Here is an 18,812-nt window from a genome sequence, read left to right on the forward strand (position 1 = left end):
CAACCTTGTTTTTTCAGACCTCAAGTTGCTGTCTGCAGCCCCTCCACTACCACTACAATTCATTCCAGATTTATTATCACAGGGCAATCTGTTCCATGGCAACCCAGCATCTGGAATCTGACTGCCTGATTACTGAGTGGTCACATTAAAAAACACTGCAGAGGCAATACTATTGTCTTCCACAGCAGCAGCAATATTGTCCTCAGTGCCCATTTGATCAGCCTTTCCCTGTTCCGAGGCACCACACTACTCCAGAAAGAGGGATAGATCAGAAATCAGTTGGGCTTGGGGTTCGGCCAGTCCACATGACTTCCCCTGGCACCCTTCAAGTGCCCATTCTGACTCCTTGGTCGGAGTACTGTTCCAGTCATTGCTCCTCCCTCCTCATCTCTCCCCACTGGGGACAAGCTGGCCTGCTTTCACAGTGCTTGGGGCTCAGCCACCACTGACAGCTGGTTCCAAAGCACCATCAGTTTGGGTTATGCCATTCAGTTCCTCTCCACACCTGTTTCCCCTCCCTCCCTCTTCAGGAACCCCCTCTCATGAGATACTGTTCCTTGAGCAGGTCTGTTTTCTGCTGGCTTTAGGAGCAGTGGAGGAGGTTCCACCAAAACACCAGGGTCATGGCTTCTACTCTGGATACCAAAATGCAAGGGAGGAGTAAGACCCATCCTCAACCTTCACAGCCTCAACAAATATATCAGGTACATGAGGTTCTCAATGGTCACTCTATCTACTGTTCTTCCTGCATTGTCTCAGAAAGACTGGTTTGCTGCTCTGGACCTTCAGGACAACTACTTTCATGTGGTGATTTTGCTGAGCCACAGAAAGTTCCTTTGATTTGTTGTGGCAGAACACCACTTTGAGTACACAGGTACTTCAAATTCGGCCTCTCTTCAGCCCCCATATTTTTACTGAATGCATGGTCGTTGTTATGGCGTATGTCAGGAAGAAGGGAATTCACATCTGAACAACTGAGAGGCAGATCCAGAGATGAAGTTTTTGCTCATGTTGGCACCATACTGTGCTTTCTCGACCATCTGGGTCTCAATCCTAAACACTGGAAAGTCAATCTTAGCCCACACTCAAAAACTGAGTTTATTGGGGTCCTGTTAGATTCCCTGTCTGAAGCTTTCCACCTCACCTGTCAGTTGGCTGTTTTGCATGCCTTTTCCCCAATCCTGATCATACCTCAAGCTCAAGGCAGATTGGGCCAGGCTCATTCTCATCGCCCCAGCATGGCCAAGAACAGTGCTGGTTCTCCAACATTTTCGCACTCTCTATTCAGCCTCCCATACCACCGCTTCCTCCCTATCCCAACCTAGTCACTCAGAACCAACGCAGCACCTTGCATCCTTCAGTCAGCTCCCTGCATCTCACAGTGTGTCTGCTGAATGAGGAGTAAGAGCAGTGTTCAGCAGCTGTCCAACAGGTCCTCCTTAACAGTAAAAAAGCATCCACTAGGATGGCCTATCCAGCAAAATGGAAATGATTTTCAGTGTGGTCATTAAGCCAACAGAAGCCAACCAATACTGGCCTCTATCTAGGACATTTTGGAATACCTGCTCCACCTTCAGTTGTTGGGGCTAGTGTTTAGTTCATTGAAAGTGCATCTGGCAGCGATATCAGCATTTTATCCCCTCATTCAGGGGGAAAAAAAATCAGTCTTCTCCAATGCCATGGTAACAAGATTCTTAAAAGGGCTCCTCTGTCTACATCCACCCAGTCTGAGAGCCAGTTCCTCTATGGGAACCTTAACACAGTCATAGCGTCCTTACTGGGATCTCTGCTCGAGCCCCTGGTGTCTTGTCCCGTTCTGTATTGTGTCAGAAAACTGCATTCCTGGCAGCGATAACCTCTGCAAAGAGTGTGAGAGAGTTGCAGACTCTTATAGCAGAGCCTCCTATACACAATTTTCCAAAGACAAGGTGACTCTATGATCCACCCACAATTTTTGTCTAAAGTGGTCTCTCAGTTTCATTTGAACCACATGGTATATTTACTTGTGTTCTCTTCTAAGCCGCACTCATCTCTGGAGAAGCAGCATCTCCATACCTTAGATGTCCAGTGACGGACATCTTTTATTTGGACAGGACTAAATCGTTTCATGCTTTACCTCATTTGTTTGTGACATAGGCAGATCACATGAAAGGTCATGTGGTCTCTTTGCAGATGATCTCCAAATGGATAACATCCTGCATCAAAAATGCATATGAAATAGCCTCAGCTATGCCCCTTCAGCAGATGTGAGTTCATTCTACAAGGGCGTAAGCAACATCCATAGCACGCCTCAGTGACATTTCCATATTGGACATTTTCAGGGCTGCTGTGTGTCATTGATACATACATTCACAAACCATTACAACATAACCACATCTTCCAGGGCGGATGCAAGCTTTAGTACCATGGGCCTGTAGTCCTTATTTAGGTAGACTATGAGCGCTACTTCCTGGCGAGGGATACTACTTGTGAGTCACCTAAGTGGAATATACATCTGTATCTACTTGAAGAAGAAGAAACTGTTACTTACTGTAACGTGTTCTTTGAATCAGATGTGTATTCCACAACCCACCCTCCATCCCCTCTGCATCGGAATCTTGTGTCTGGGCATTTGGTGAGAAGGAACGGGGGGGCGGGGCGGGGGACGACACTAAATCACATAACCAAAGGAGGAGTGATGGCCATGAGGTGCAAATGCCGCCCCTCTGTGGGTACTGCTAGGCAAATTTCTCTTGCTCAAATGTGCTGGTATTGCACACACCTAAGTGGAATACACATTGGCACCATATTTCAAAGAACCATAGTTAAAATAAGTCACCATTCCTTTCCTGACTCCCTTTCAGACAGTGGCATCTTTTACATTATGCTCTTATAACCCACCCAGAAATACTTCTAGTGCAAAATGAGGCTCATTGTATTCCCAGATACAAAAGGCTGTAATACCTATCACAAGTATCACTTGTAGCTGCTGGCAGTCCAAGGTTCAAACATCCTGCAGTTTTTCCTCAAGCCAGATGGACGAATACTTCAAACATTTTTTAAAAATACCTTGTTTGTATCAGCAAATATTCTACTGATTGTGTTTACAGGTAGATGTGTTTGCAGACAATGAATTTTACGTTATTATAGAATATTTGCAGAAATCAAATTTTGAATTTGCAGAAGAAACATGATTCTAGGAGTTATGCTGATCCAGTCAAGAAAGTTTGAATATCAGACATCAAATACTTACAATGAACTGGTAATTGTACAAGAATTACTTGTGAATTGATATATGGCTACAGACCAAGAGTTAGTCACAGACATTACTCCGTAAATACTTGTAAACAGGAAATACATTTAAAATCATCAGCTGCTTAGGGACAGCTACACTCATTGAAAGAAGTAGTCTCAGCTCTACTCCCTCAGCTCTCAAACTACTCAAATGCAGGCCTGAAAGCCCATTAACCCAGACTAGTTCGTGTGGTTTTGATTCTAGTTCAACAGTTTCACTATTGGATGACTGATTTGTAATTTTACTGTTATCCATAAAATCTTCCTATTGCACAGACTCATGATAAGGATCTCTAGGATGAACTTAATATTTTCTTCTGACAGAAGACTGCAATCAGTTCTTATTTCCACCACGTTTTGGGATGAAAACTGAGAGCAGTGAAGTCTGAAATGTGAGTCGTGTCTACAGCACTGCTTTAGGCTAAAATCATGCTGTCCAGGGGATTCAAGTGTTATCAACAACAGAAAAGCATGTTTGCATTCCTCATACTAACTATTACTTGAAAGAACTAACATTTTAAATTATATTTAATTTAATTATATTTAAAAGTGGCTGCAATGCACTTTAAAAGATGCTTGTTGGAAAACTGAAGCATAACTGACAATTACATCAAGTCTGAACAAATACTCAATTTGCATTTTTAAAGCTCTCGCTCTCTCTCTCTCTCTCACACACACACACTTTAATAATAGTTGACTCTATTGAAATATCATACTCATATTGAGGGAAATAGCAATGGCTAGAGCAAGGCAAAATACAGCTAAGAAACATGTTATACTTCCTACTCTGAAGCTTCCTACATTGTTATACATATGCACTGCAGTACTAGCCTGGGCCACGCCTACCTTGGTAGAAATGCTATGCCTCTCATAAGCAGAGGGACCCATGCTAAATTTTGACAATGCTGCGTGGTGTTTTGTGGTGCTGACCTATCCCCACAGACAAAAACAAACAAAAACAAAACCCTTAGTCTAGCTGTTTAGGTAAAGACCAGCAAACTCATCTCACTTGTGACTTAAGAAAAGCAATGGCAAGAGTGATTAATGTAAACATTCTACAGTTTTCCAATTACACAACAGAACTAGTCTAATGTGTGAAATATGAGAAAAGAAAAGAAAAAATTCCACCTCAACTTATAAGAAAGTAAGCTTGATGAGCTCTCTGAATGTTCATCTTCAAAACATTCTTCCCTTCCTTCGTACGTAAACTGGTTATACGGCAAGTACAGAGGTGTAGACTTAGCTGATGGAGACTGCGAGGCCTCAGTCTGTGATGTAGAAGGGCCTGGTTGCTGACTTTCATGCATTTTCACATCACTGTGGTCTGATACTTTAGACAGGATTCTATCAATGGTTTTATAATAAGGCCAGTCAGGTGCGACGGTTTCACTATCAGTCATGCATTTTAATTTCCTGTAAAGGCATACAAGAGAAAGGTCTGAAAACACAGAAACAAGCATTTCATACAGATCTTAAACTTCTATCTCAAAAATCTGTTTCAGTCACAAAAGATAACTGATCATTTGACAGGCAAACTGAAAATCCTTAATAAGAATAACATTAGACAGCAGTTTTTGGCCTTTGATATCAAGTGAGATCATCAGTTTATTTTCATGATTTTGTCCAGTGGTGAAAAGGTGCACGTTACCCCAAGTTGAGTTCAATACCAGTACTGAAAAATAACAGCTTCTACTAGCGAAGAGAATTCATTTAAATAATTTAATAATGAATACGCTTGTTATAACAGTGCTGGTTGCTCCCTCTTACAAAATGACAAATCTGATCAGGGTTTAAAACAGCATATTTTAATAAGAGTTACCAAACAGTAGATCGCGATCAACTGGTCGATCCTGGAGCCTCTGCCAGTCAACCATGATCTCCAGCCGCTAAATGTCCAGCGGCACAGCAGGGTTAAGGCAGGCTCCCTGCCTGCCCTGGCCCCATGCTGCTCCCAGAAGTAGTCAGCACACCCCTGAGGCCTTGGGGGAGGGAAGGGCAGGGGTCTCCACGCGCTGCTCCTGCCTACAAGCACCACCCCCACAGCTCCCATTGGCCAGGAATGGGAGCTGTGGGGGCAGTGCTTGCAGAGAGTGCATGGAGCCATGTGCCTTCCCCCAAGAAGGGCCGCATGGGTGCGATGGCCACTTCTTGGAGTGGTGTAGGGCTGGGGCAGGCAGGGAGCCTGCCTTAGTCCTACTGCGCCACCGACCGGGAGCCGCCCAAGGTATGTGCTGCTCTGCGGGAACCCGTACCCTTCCCCGGAGCCCCCTCCCGGAGCCAGCACCCCATACCCACTCCTGCACCCTGAACCCCCTTCTGCACTCCAACCCCCTGCCCCAGACCTGAGCTTCCTCCCACAGCCAGCACCCCGTACCCTCTCCTGCATCCCAACACTCTGCCCCAGCCTGGAGCCCCCTCCTGCACTCAAACTTCCTCCCAGAATTGCACCCCTGACCCCCTCCTGCACCCCAACCCCCTGCCCCAGGCTCAGCCTGGAGCCCCCTCCCACACTCTGAACCCCTAAGCCCCAGCCCAGAGCTTACACCCCCTCTCACACCCCAACCCCCTGCCCCAGCCTGGTGACAGTGAGTAAGAGAGGAGACAGAGCAATGGAGGGACGGGGGGGGGGTGAAGTGAGTGGGGCGGGGCCTCAGGGAAAGGGTGGGGTAAATCCTGAGTTGCACTTAAATTCAAAAAGTGATCTTGTGCCTAAAAAGGTTGGAGACTACTGAGCTAGTGAGAGTATCCCAGCCCCCTGTAAATGGAATTAGAACTGACCAACTATGTCATAGGCTTTACTCTAACAGATAATGGAAATTCTCCCTTAGGTGAAGTGGCAGGAGAATCTGGAGAAGGAGGATCTGAAGATGCTCGAAAGTTCTGAATGACTACGATGATTATCATAATGCCCAGAGTGGATATAAATCAATGTTTTTTTTTTAAAAAAAAAAATATATATATATATATATACACACACACACACACACACACACACACACACACACACAATTGAATATTATTTAAATCAGGTTTTTTTTAAAATAAATCTGTTTAAAATTAAATTTGAAATTATGACACCCTATGTCAAGACCTAAACTCACTATAATCCATTAAAATAATTTATATAAATAAAAAGAAGATCAGTAAGCCCTCCTCAAATTTTAATGAATTAAAGGGTGCTGCTTTTTTAAATATATATAGAATTAGGGCAGAAACATCTTTAATTTCTGAGGTTAAAATCAAGCTTTAAAATGTGTGTCAATGTCATGTGCTGCATTACTAAGGATCCATATTGTTCTCAGTCTTTATAATGGACCGAATATTGGTATTTAGATTTTCCGAATTTTGTACTTTTAGATTCTGTTGTGCAGAAAAACTTTTGCTTTAATTATTTTTGGTTCAGTTAAGATAGAAATCGGAGAGAGAATATTTCCTTCATTTGGACTAGTTCATTTAAAGTCGAGAAACTGACTGGAAGTTGAAAAGGCATAAATGCTTGTTTCTTCTTCCAATCTATTAAAAGCCAGGTGGGAGAAAATAAGATCCACTAATTCTAAAAATATGAAGAACATGAGGCCAGATTTTCACAATTTTCAGATTTAGGCTCCTAAAGATGCAGATAGCTGTCTAAAGGGTTTTTCAAAAATGCCTATGTTGATTATTTCTTTAATTCCTATTGATTTCAATGGGAATTGGGAACCTACCCTACTTATGCACTTTTGGAAACCCCACTAGGCATCTATCTACATCTTTAGGCATCTAAATACCTTTGAAAATCTGGCCCATGGTGACCAGAACCAATTTGTCTAATCACTAAATACACTTAATACTTCCTTAATTTAATAAATCAGTTGATTTTATATAGAAGCATAGAATCGTAGGACTGGAAGGGACCTCAGGAGGTCTCCTAGTCCAGTCCTCTGCACTCAAGGCTGGACTAAGTATTATCTAGACCATCCCTGACAGGAGTTTGTCTAACTTGCTCTTAAAAATCTCCAGTGATGGAGATTCCACAACTTCTGTAGGCAATTTATTCCAGTGCTTAACCACCCTGACAATTAGAAAGTTTCTCCTAATGTTAGAGGTTAAAGAACAATTTCTCACTTCTCCTTGTAATAACCTTTTATATACATGTAAACTGTTATGTCCCCCGTCAGTCTTCTCTTCTCCAGACTAAACAATCTTTTCAATCTTCCCCGATGTCATGTTTTCTAGACCTTTAATCATTTTTGTGGCTCTTATCTCTGGACTTTGTCCAATTTGTCCACATTTTTTCTGAAGTGTGGTGCCCAGAACTGGACACAATGCTCCAGCGGAGGCCTAATCAGCACAGAGTAGAGCGGAAGAATTACTTCTTGTGTCTTGCTTACAATACTCCTGCAAATAAATCCCAGAATGGTGCTTGCTTTTTTTGCAACAGTGTTACACTGTTGACTCATATGTTGCTTGTGATCCACTATGACCCCCAGATCACTTTCCGCAGTACTCCTCCCTAGGCAGTCATTTCTCATTTTGTATATGTGCAAATGATTGTTCCTTCTTGCATTTGTCCTTATTGAATTTCTTCCTGTTTACTTCAGACCAACCTGAAAAACATGTTTCCTGTACATTTAAAGTTTTTAACTAATAAAAAATTTTAAAATGCTGCTTTTGTATATTTTTAATTGAATTCCAAGCTGGTTCTGCCAAACAGAAAGAGATTTCCACCTCCCGGAAACAGGAAGAGTACTGGGCTTGGATAGCTGATACAGTCCTTTTATTGGGGGATACCACAACACATTTTTTCCTGGGTCCATCTGCTGGTAGGAAGATATAACACCTACTGCTTCAGCTGCCACTAGGACCATTAGAGGAAAACAAACTTTAACAACATGATAACAATGGTGACAAATAGAGATGTGAATGTGGAAAGATTGAAGTTCTTCCTTTCCAATGGTCCAGCATGTGGCTCGCAAACTAGGGTGAAGTGACAACTACTGGCGGGACAGAAGTTAGGAACAACAAATTAGTTTGTTTGGGTTTTTAAGTAGTTTGTGTTCTTCTCTGAACTTTCAAAGTCTGATGAGGTTTTCCAGCTACTGGTGAGCTGCATATTATAGCAATGCATAGCAAAGCCTGCACAGCACAGTCTGTGTTCTTATTCTCTCTATGCATTCCAAATTTTAATTTCATACATGCTTTACAAACTGCTGCTGTGATTTCACAATCAGATCAGATCACTGACAATATTATAGCTTCTTTGTTACAGAATACCTAACTATAGGACTGACTGTAAATGATCAACTTAATACCAAATACTTTTTGTTTAGTTTTTAAAATTCTTTGCAATAAAAGTATTTTTCTTCTATTGCTATACATTGCTAGGTACACACTGAACACCGCTACATACTTCACAAGGGTTTCCCCATGCAAGTTACAGCAGCTCAGTACTATGTATTGGCAAGGCCTCATGTGCTCAGATTTCATTGTTTTAATGCAGAAAATCTCAAATTGTATTATCAATAAACTCACAATCTTAACACTAAATAAAGACTATAATGATAATTAAAATCTGGGTTTTCAGTGGGAGCTGCTGTTTATTGAGCTTCAAAGTCTAAATTAGGAACACCGGGCTCTTTTTGACTGAGTAGAAACTTTTAAGGGTAGGACTATCCTGTTCTGAATCAGATTCAGTAGAATCTTTGCCAACTACGGCTCTGCTTTCAGATGTCATCAGTCTCTTTGTCTCTACAACAAGAAAAGGAGTACTTGTGGCACCTTCATCGGATGCTGTAGCTCACGAAAGCTCATGCTCAAATAAATTGGTTAGTCTCTAAGGTGCCACAAGTACTCCTTTTCTTTTTGCGAATACAGACTAACACGGCTGTTACTCTGAAACCTGTCTCTACAACAGCACTCAAATTACTCCCCCTGTATCTCAGTCATCCATTATTATGATTTTGAGCTAAATCTCATATCCTTACTCCAGCAAAATTCCCATTAAAGGGAGCAGGAGTTTTGCTTGAGTAAATGTGTCAGGATTTTATTCTTTATGCTTAAGTTCAGCTGTGCACCATGGCCCTCCCTTTATGTAGTACTATCACACTTTTGAAGAAATATCCGCAGATTTGTCCATCAGCTGCTAGAGGATGCTATTATTCAGAACTAGAGGGTGTCCGAACACTCCTCTTGCTCTAAATGCAGTGTGTGGATTTCTGTCTTGCTGCCTTTGCTGCTTACTACAGCAACAGACTGGGAATATGGATCCCCACTGCAAACTGGGCAGAAGCACTCTGGTGACTTAAAAGGGGCAACAGTGAAGCTGATGGAGTCTGGACTCTGGGGTGGAGAAAGACAAAAGGGATGATACAGAGGGGAGAGGAAAAGATAGGGAGGGGGAGTTCAGAACAATGGAAAAGAAGTGGGAACATGGCAGATAGAGGCAAACAAAGGTCATACTGGGTGAAACAATATCCATTTATTCCAACTCTTTGTCTCTACAACAGCACTCAAATTACTCCCCCTGTATCACAGACATCCATTATTATGATTTTGCCAGAAACTGGGAATGGGTGATAGGGGATGGATCACTTGATGATTTCCTGTTCTGTTCTTTCCCTCTGGGACACCTGGCATTGGCCACTGTTGGAAGACAGAATACTGGGCTAGATGGACCTTTAGTCTGACCCAGTATGGTTGTTCTTATGTTCTATGCACATAAGCTTTCTGATAAAATGATCAACCATAAAATAGCTAAGAATGTTAGTGTTAAATGGTCATCACTGGTTTCAGAGTTCACTCCTCTCATTTTAGAATCTTTTGCTGAGATTGGAAGTGGAGTCTGAGGAGAAGAGTGGGACAGCTGAGGCCTCTCACCTCTATCAGACCAAATTTATCCCTAACATAGCTCAATTGAAATCAACAGACAGGAGGAATTAAACTCACTGCTACTGTCTCCCAACTTAGTGAGTCAACATAGGATCAAGTCATTGGAGGATTTTTTTTGCAACTAAAGGCAAGATTCTTTTTAATGAAATATTAAATTCTATAGAAATGGACAGGACCAGAGTAATGCTAGTTTAGCGTGTTATCACCTACCTACTTAGTCTAACCCCAGAGGCAGTAGAGGGGTGATAGGACCCGTGAATAAGGCTCAGATTCTGCCATGGATATTTTTAGTAAAAACCACAGACAGTCACAGGCAATAAACAAAAATTAATGGACGCTCATGACCTGTCTGTGGTTTTTACTAAAAATATCCTGGACAAAATGGAGAGGGAGGAAGATCCAGCACCCACAGTGGCTGGGGGCCCTGGGGTCCTCTTGCCCCCTCTCCCCCAGCAGTGGCTGGAAGTTCAGGGTCCCCATACCGCTAGCGGGAGCTCTGGGGTCTCCCCACTGCATGTGGGAGCTGGGAGCTCTGGAGTTTCCCCACCACCTGCGGGGGCTGGGAGCTGCTGGGGGCCCGCCGCCAGCAGCGGCTGAGATCTGGTGGGCTGCCTGCTGACAGCTCCAGCCCCAGGGCAGAAAATGTCAGAGGTCTCTGAAAGTCACAGATTCTGTGACTTCCGTGACATAATCGTAGCTTTACCAATGAAAAAATAGAAGGAAGTAAACCTAGTATCTGCCTCTTGAGAAAAGACCGGGTATCAGGCACTCGGTCTACCCAAGACAGCAAATAGGGGGAGCCACACCCTATACTGAAGAGAAGGCAGGTGGGTGTGAGAGGGCTGAAGGGCCTAGTAAAGGAACTTTACATGTTTTGAGGCTTATCTAACAGGACTGTTGGCCCTTTACTGAAACTTTAGTGGGGTTTTTTGGTTTGCCTTCTCCCTGTACCAAAAGAAAGGGGAATGGCCAATGAGAAATCAAGATCCTGAGCCTGACAGTCCCCAGGGCCAACGGGGAGAGGCAAATGCTCCTGGTCAGCCCAATTGACAGGGCAGGTAGGCCAATGAGGGAGTCAGGAGCCCAGGGTCCTGTCCTCTGTGTGAGCTGGAGTTAACTGAACCAGAGTAGGGCAGAACTAAGGGGAGAGCAGCAGCCCAGGCTTGGCTGGAGGCAGAGCAGCAGCAGCTAGAACCAGAGGGGCCGGAAAAGCAGCCCAGAAGGCAGAGCTGGGCTGGAGGCAGAGCAGCAGCAGCATGGAGCCAGAGCAGTCCAGAGCCAGGAGCAGCGCAGACCAGCCGTGCTGACAGGGAGCCAGGGCTGAGCTACAGTCGGGAGCTGTGGGCCTAGAGCTGGGGACTGAACGCCCTCTGTGCCACAAGTAACACTAGAGCCGAGTGCGGTGAGCAGCTGGGAAGAGTGGGGGGAGGGACCCCAGGCAGAGGGCCCAGTGCAAGGAGACATCGTCAAACAAGAGGTCTTGCAGGCTGGACTTGATGGGGGGACCATGATCCCGATGGGAGGGCCAATGCTTGGGAGAAGGGTTCCTGCCAGCTAGAGCCTGAGGGCATGTGGCAACCGCCAGAGCAGGTGTCTGACCCACAGTGTCACCACAGCATAGCCAGGGCTTGAGAAGGAGTCCTGGGACATGTGAAGAATAAACTGTGAACTTCCCTTATATCCCAGAGACTGCTGTTTGTGGTTTCCCCATGCCAACAGGGCAGGATTACTTGTTTCCTTTAGCCAGTCTGATTTTTTCCTTGTTTTTCTTACTGTCTTGCTGTTCAGTAAATTGTATTTGATTTGAACTTAATGTAGTGCTCAGTGGGCCAGGGTAGTGGCGGTTGTGGAGAGAGTACTGCGGACTGGGGACACCCTAGTTCCTGTCCTAAGTGACCATGACAAGACTGGGGGTTAAGCCTCCCAGTAATCCTGGGACCACCTTAACTGGGGTTACAAGGACTCTGCCACATGGAAGAGGAGTCTTCAAGGTCAGGCAGGCATCTGGGTACAGGGAGTTGGAGGGAGGACACTTTCACTGTCCGATTCCACAGGGGTAGTGCAGAAGCCAGGGAAGTTCCCCACAAGAGTGGGACCATTCCCCCGCTTACACGTATATAAACTAAATAGGCTTAGGAACTGTTTAATAAAATACAGACTTTTTCATCTCTAAGACACTAGTTTAAATCCAGCCCAGATCAGAAGTCACTGAAAATTATGTCAAATGAGTTTGTGATCTCAGTCCAGTTTCTAGTGGACAGAAATTCAAAGTACAAAAAACATTACCACCACAACTGGCAATCTTGTTGGCCATGTTATTACAGAGGAATCAACAGCTAAATGAGCACTGATATCTAATTAACCACTTTCCAGGACCTTCTGTCATCTGGGTTGAGGCACACTGGTGGAGCAAATTGTATTTATATTGCTTGTTTTGTGGATAACAAGGACTGTATTCTCTACATCAATTAATCCAGCAATTTCATGAGTATTAAAATACCTTTAAAATAAAATTACTAAAACATTAAAATTTAGAAAGAGTTTTTAAAGACCATCTGTCATAAATATAAAGGGAAGGGTAACAACCTTCCTATATACAGTACTATAAAATCCCTCCTGGCCAGAGGCAAAAAATCCTTTTACCTGTAAAGGGTTGAGAAGCTCAGGTAACCTGGCTGGCACTTGACCAAAAGGACCAATAAGGGGACAAAATACTTTCAAATCAGGGGTGGGGGAGAAAGGTTTTGGTCTGTCTGTTCTGTGTGCTTGCCGGACACAGATCAAGGAAGCAAGCAATCCAACTCCATTAGAATTAGTAAGTACTAGCAAGGGAATGTGTTAGCTTATTTTTGTTTTGGCTTGTGATTTTCTCTGTGCTGAGAGGAAGGTGTATTCCTGGTTTTCTTTTTGTAACTTAAAGTTTGTCCCAGAGGGAAATCCTGTTTTTGAATCTGATTGCCCTGTAAGATTATCTTCCGCTATAATTTTACAGAGGTGCTTCTTTTACCTTTTTTCTTTATAATAAATTTCTGTTTCTTTTAGAATCTGATTGGGGTTTTTTTTTTTTAGTGTCCTAAAAAACCCCAAGGTTGGTCTGTGCTCATCTTGTTTATTCTCAAGCCTCCTTAGGAAAGGGGGTGTGGGGGGCTTGGGGGAATATTAGGGGGGAGTAGGAACTCCAAGTAGTCCTTTCCCTGATACTTTGTTAAATCACTTGGTGGTGGCAGCGTTAGCTAATCCAAGGTACAAGGGCGAATTTGTGCCTTGGGGAGTGTTTAACTTAAGCTGGTAGAAATAAGCTTAGGGGGTCCTCTCATGTGGGTCCCCATGTCTGTACCCTAGAGTTCAGAGTGGGGAGTTCTACTTAGTTAGAACAAATACTTATAATCTATAATTTGGTTTTTTTACTCTCTCTGTTCAACACACTATTGCTGGGTTGTGGGGAGAATTAATTATTATTATAGTATTTGTTTGATATTACTACTAGCCTGGAGGAATGGAAACAAGCTTCATCTCCTGGGGTTTCTGAAAAAAGCTTTCAAAATAAATAATAAATAACACTGTTCATGCACCAATCAATGACACAGGAGAGAAAAATGTAGGAAAGCACAATACTTAAATTGTGGGTCTGCTATGAATTATTGATACTGAAGAGAAAGCTGGTAAAATATTCAAATTTAACATTCTGCAGTAATTTGCTGCACTTATCTTTGGTCATTTGCTGCAGCAATGGTCAAAGATTCCAGTCATTTAATATCATGGAATATGGTGAAGAATTACACAAGGCACTATGTTTAATTGCTATCATGTACACATGAAAATAAAAATAATAATCTACGATTAAGATCATGAGACTGATTCAAATTTACCAGTGATTAACATTAATTGACTGCAATTCAAATTAAAATGTAACAGCTACATCCTGTTTCCACAAATGTTTGGGGGAAGGAGAGAGGAGCCAGTTTAAAAAAAAAAATTATGAATTTGCATTCTCACAGCCTTTATTTTTAAAGCATCAAAAGGAATTAGTCAAAACTATAATATTGTTTAGTGTGCATATTCTATAAACCTTGTCTTTTGTTTTACAAGACATTACATATTATATCAGTAGTAATATAATAATAGCAGCTCTAAAGTTTGTCTCTTTCACCAACATAAGTGGGTCCAATGAAAGAGACACACACCCTTGTCTCTCTCTAATACTGTACATTGGCACACATTAAGATCAATATATTAGTGATGATAGGAATGTATTTTGTTTTAGAAGGACTAATTGTAGGTTTGTGGGTGCTGAATGCCCAAGTAGCCAACACAATAGAAAGAACTTCAGGACATATTCTAAGCGATTCTAAACTGCAGGAGACGAGTTAGTAATGTAAGCAGAACTCTTGATACTCACTCTATCAGAAACCTTAACTTTCAATTCCAGCACGCTTGACTCAGCCCTTCACCTCCCAAGATAGATAAATGGGAGTACATGCAGTTTACTGCACAGATGCCTTTCACACAGAACATTAAAAACCAGTGTCCTATCTGTCCTAAATAGATACATAAGTTTCCATTGCACTTTTTGTTATAGTAGGATTTTGCCCAGCAGTATCTGCACTACATTTTAGGTTAAGGCCCTTGGTTGCTGTGGTGAATGAAGTGATTCCTTTATATATTGCAGACAAGCAAACATTTATTTTAGGCAAGGTGCTTATTACCATGAAGTCGCTGGGACTATCCATAGTAGTACCTAAACTGCCTACCAGATCAGACCATCTATTCCAATCTCCTATTTCTGACAGTGGCAAATACCAAATGCGTCACAGGAAGATGCAAGGAACCTCTTAGTGGACAATTGTGGAATAGACTGCTCATAGGGAAAGTTTCTTCCTAGCCCCAGACAATTCATGGTGCATGAGGAATTATATACTTTATATGTTTTTAAAATTATATCTAATTTAAACGACCAATGTTCTCATTATCTTACAAAACGTCACATCTTTTAAAAAATACTACTTCGCTCTTGGTCTCAATGATATCTAGTTGCAATGAGTTCCACCTGCTAATTATGTGTTTTGTAAAAAGTATCTTCCGTAATTGGTTTTAAATTTAATTGAATAACTTTGTTATTATAGGGAAAGGGGAGCACCTGGTTTACCTTCACTATACCATTTGTTACTTTGTATGCCTCTGTCATGTTGCCTTTTATTGATTTGTCTCCTTTTTAAACTAAAAGTCCCAAACTTTTCAGTATTTCCCCATATGGAATTTTTTTCAAGGGGAGGGCTTACTATTGATTTATATAACAATATTATTATATTGTAGTATTATTTTTAAAACCCATTCCTTATGCATTCTAACATTTTGTCTGCTTTTTAGACTGCTGCTGCATAATGAACAAAGACTTCCATTGAGAACCATGAGTACTACATTCAGTAGCAACATTTGCAGGATCAGCCATAAAGTGCTATGGAATCCTTCAGGTTGAAAGTCATTATATAAATATGTAAGAGGATTATTAATTACAAATTTACCTATTTTCCATTTTAGATCCCTGAAGCTGCAAGTAACCATTAACCGCTCCATGCGATGTCCCAGCACGCAGTGCACCAGCAACATCACATTCACCATTAAATATGCCTGTATCATAGAACCAGCAGAGGTGCTCAGGTAAGTGGCTGTCTTTTTACACTGTAGGGTTGTTTTGGCTCGATGTGGGGGGGGGTAATATTTTTCTTTCTGAACTCGTAATACGTGGATAAACATCAGAATTTTCTGGCTCCATGCTCTAACCTGATTCCTTTTGATGGTGACATCACTGGCAAACTATTATGTGATAAGCACCTTAGTAATACCACAGACAGATGATAGACAGATATCTCATGAAATAAAAGTCTGCAATTTGTGACTCGGATGGTGGAGGGAAATAATGATTTACATGCTAAATGACCTGGTTATCCTGCTACTTTTGCTAAATACTTGTAGATCCATTTTAACAACTCCATATAGTTGTTACAAAATACTGTCTGAATACAGAGCATTTTTCACACTTCCATGCCCTCCATTTCAGTTCACACCACAGTGCATTAAAATGTGATGCATGATGTGATCTCCAAGTATCCTCCAGACACCCATAACATGAATTGAAACTCAGGTGTCCAAAAGCAAAGCAGACAGCAGAATAGTAACCAGTAGTTCCACTGTAATGTTTCCCTTCTTCACATATTAATGAGAAATAATTAGAAAACACAACAAATTGGGAGTAATCTCTTTTGCTTGTCTGTTTACTTTACATCACATTGTCTTCAAATAATATTAGGAAACTTAAGTCTACATTATACAACAAAAAAACCATCTGATGTTTATAAGTGTATTTCTGACTCCAGAATATATTAAAACAGTAACATGCCAACACAGGGAAGTCTTCAAGCCCTCCAAAGTTGGCATCTTAATGAGCACTGCAGCTCAGTGCAATTTGATACACCTCACAGCATGCATTGAAAGTGCTTCTGGAAGTTAATGAAAACATACAGGAATGAAAAAGTAAATTTTCCTCCATAGTTTGTATGTTTTACTCCCTCCCCTCCCAATGCTGCTTAACAGAAAATATTAATTTGAAAAAATTGAGACTGTGTGATTGATAATAAAAGAAAGAAAATTCAGAACAAAGGCTTACAGAAACAACCACTGCACATAGCCATTACAGTACTCAAAATATCATGCAGTATTTCTGGACACCTGTAAAACCTAGGTACAATGAGATGTATCTGTTAGCAGAGAGGCTTCATGATTTAGTGAGCTAAGCAAAGGCCTGGTAGTCAAGAACTACTGAGTTCTAATTCTGGGTTTGAGGGTGACTTGCTTTGTAACCTTGGGGAAATAATGACCTCAGTTCCAGTTTCCCTATCTGTAAAATGGGGGTGGATAATACTTTCATACCTTCCTCAGAGACCTGTTGTGAGCATTAAGTAGGTGTTTGTAAAGCTCTTTGAAGATGTTAAGTGCTGAGTATAAAATACCAGCTTTCACATTACAGAAAATACCTTAAAGACAATATTAATGGGTCTGACAAACTGAGAAAGGGGAAATTCAAAGTTAAAGGGGCTTACAGCATTCACCCTAGTTTTCTATTTGATGAGTGATAGCTCCATGAAATACAGCAAGTGTGCCCCCAAAGAAAAGCAAGCAATTTTAACATGATCTGCTGCTGTAATAACCTTTTTATTATTAAAACTAGCTTTGTGTGGAGATGAAATAAAAGAACCATATATTTGATTTTCTTGCATCACAAACACATAACTATATGACCACTCAGGATTTCCAGTATGTGGCAGTTTGTCTCTCTCAGCGGTAAGATTTTTTTTTAAAGCAGATATATTCAAATATTTCTGCTAAGTTCTAATTTTTTCTAAACAACAAATGTGTGAAGGTCTCAATCTTTCAAGCCAACTTTCCCTCATGACTGACATTGCCTCGTCTTTATGTTCTAGACACCGCTTCCCCCTTCCCCCACTCTCTTAGAGCAGTATTTACAGAGGACATTGATTCTCTCTCTGCAGATAGAATAGTTGTTTCGCTAGAGCTGCTTATAGCAGTGTGTGTCACTCAGTAATAAGACATCCAATTATTTTTGGCCCTATGAAGTATTACCCTTCTTCTTGCAATGCCAAAAATTGGGAACTTCATTCCTAAATAAATTATTTTGTATTTGAACTTTTACTTGTAACACTGATTCTAACTGGCCACTTCAAACTGCAGTAGTTTAACTGCCAGGAACTGCTGACAAGCTAACATTATCACTCCACTAAACAAGAAAATCTGTTTTAACACCAAATACATTTTCATTCCAATATTTCATAGCACCATTAATTAACTATAAAGAAACAAAGTTGTGCCAGAGTTTGAAAATAAATGGGAGAGAAAATAATAAAGATGTAATAGTACTGGCAGGAGAGATTTTTAAAAGCGATATGAACAATCTTTAATCTTTTATCTATAGATTTCCTGTATGAGACTTTTTCTGAAAGGCAAATAACTCTGCGTCGTCCCTGCTAAAATCTCTCGAAATAAAAAGAATTAACTGAAGCTTACCTGTACTGGAATGTCATATTTGTAATTTTTATCTTTATTTCCTCTCCGTGGCGAATTTCTCCAGTCATTTCAAAGAGTTTGTTAGCCATTTTCTCATAAACTTTGGCATTCCTTTTAGTTTGTTTCAGTTCATCAAAAAATTCTTCCCAAACCAGCATTAAACCTCTCATTTCTGCATCAGTCCAGTTTCTGGCCCTTCTGTGTTTCTCAGTCTGAGAAGAAACAATGTAACTGGGAATTTCTGCTGCAGCCATTGCTGATTGACCTAAAAGGGTTTTAAAAGAGGACACTTAATATAGATTGAGTTTTTAGTTTAGGTTTTTGTAGTGCAAGACATGCATATGTGGATAAAGAATTTGAATGACAACAGAACATATGAAACCTTTTTGCAACAGCTTGAAGCTTGAGTGCACAAAATGGGGCCTACATCTGACAGGCAGGAATTTAGTTAAAAGCTTTTAAACAGAGAAACGTCATTTTGATGTCACGTTACCATAGCAACAGAGCAACTGCATAAGCTACAACAACAAAAACCTTTTAACTGAAAGCCAAAGAATCAGGACAAAGTTGACAGGCCATCAATATTAAAGCTT

The 18,812-nt window shown here is 41.4% G+C and overlaps 1 protein-coding gene across 1 annotated transcript in view; it reads right to left on the reverse strand.

Moving 5' to 3' along the window:
• MSANTD1 (Myb/SANT DNA binding domain containing 1) overlaps positions 1 to 18,473 on the reverse strand; it is a 33,621-nt gene extending 15,148 nt beyond the window's left edge. Inside the window, exons 1-2 of the mRNA XM_077814667.1 lie at positions 18,220 to 18,473; positions 4,402 to 4,686 (exon numbers count right to left, since the gene is read on the reverse strand). Coding sequence (XP_077670793.1) covers positions 4,402 to 4,686; positions 18,220 to 18,473 — 539 coding nt within the window. The remainder of the gene's footprint in view (positions 1 to 4,401; positions 4,687 to 18,219) is intronic.
• Positions 18,474 to 18,812: the final 339 nt, after the last annotated feature.

Source organism: Eretmochelys imbricata, chromosome 4, assembly GCF_965152235.1.
Source record: "Eretmochelys imbricata isolate rEreImb1 chromosome 4, rEreImb1.hap1, whole genome shotgun sequence".
Lineage (NCBI taxonomy): Eukaryota > Metazoa > Chordata > Testudines > Cheloniidae > Eretmochelys > Eretmochelys imbricata.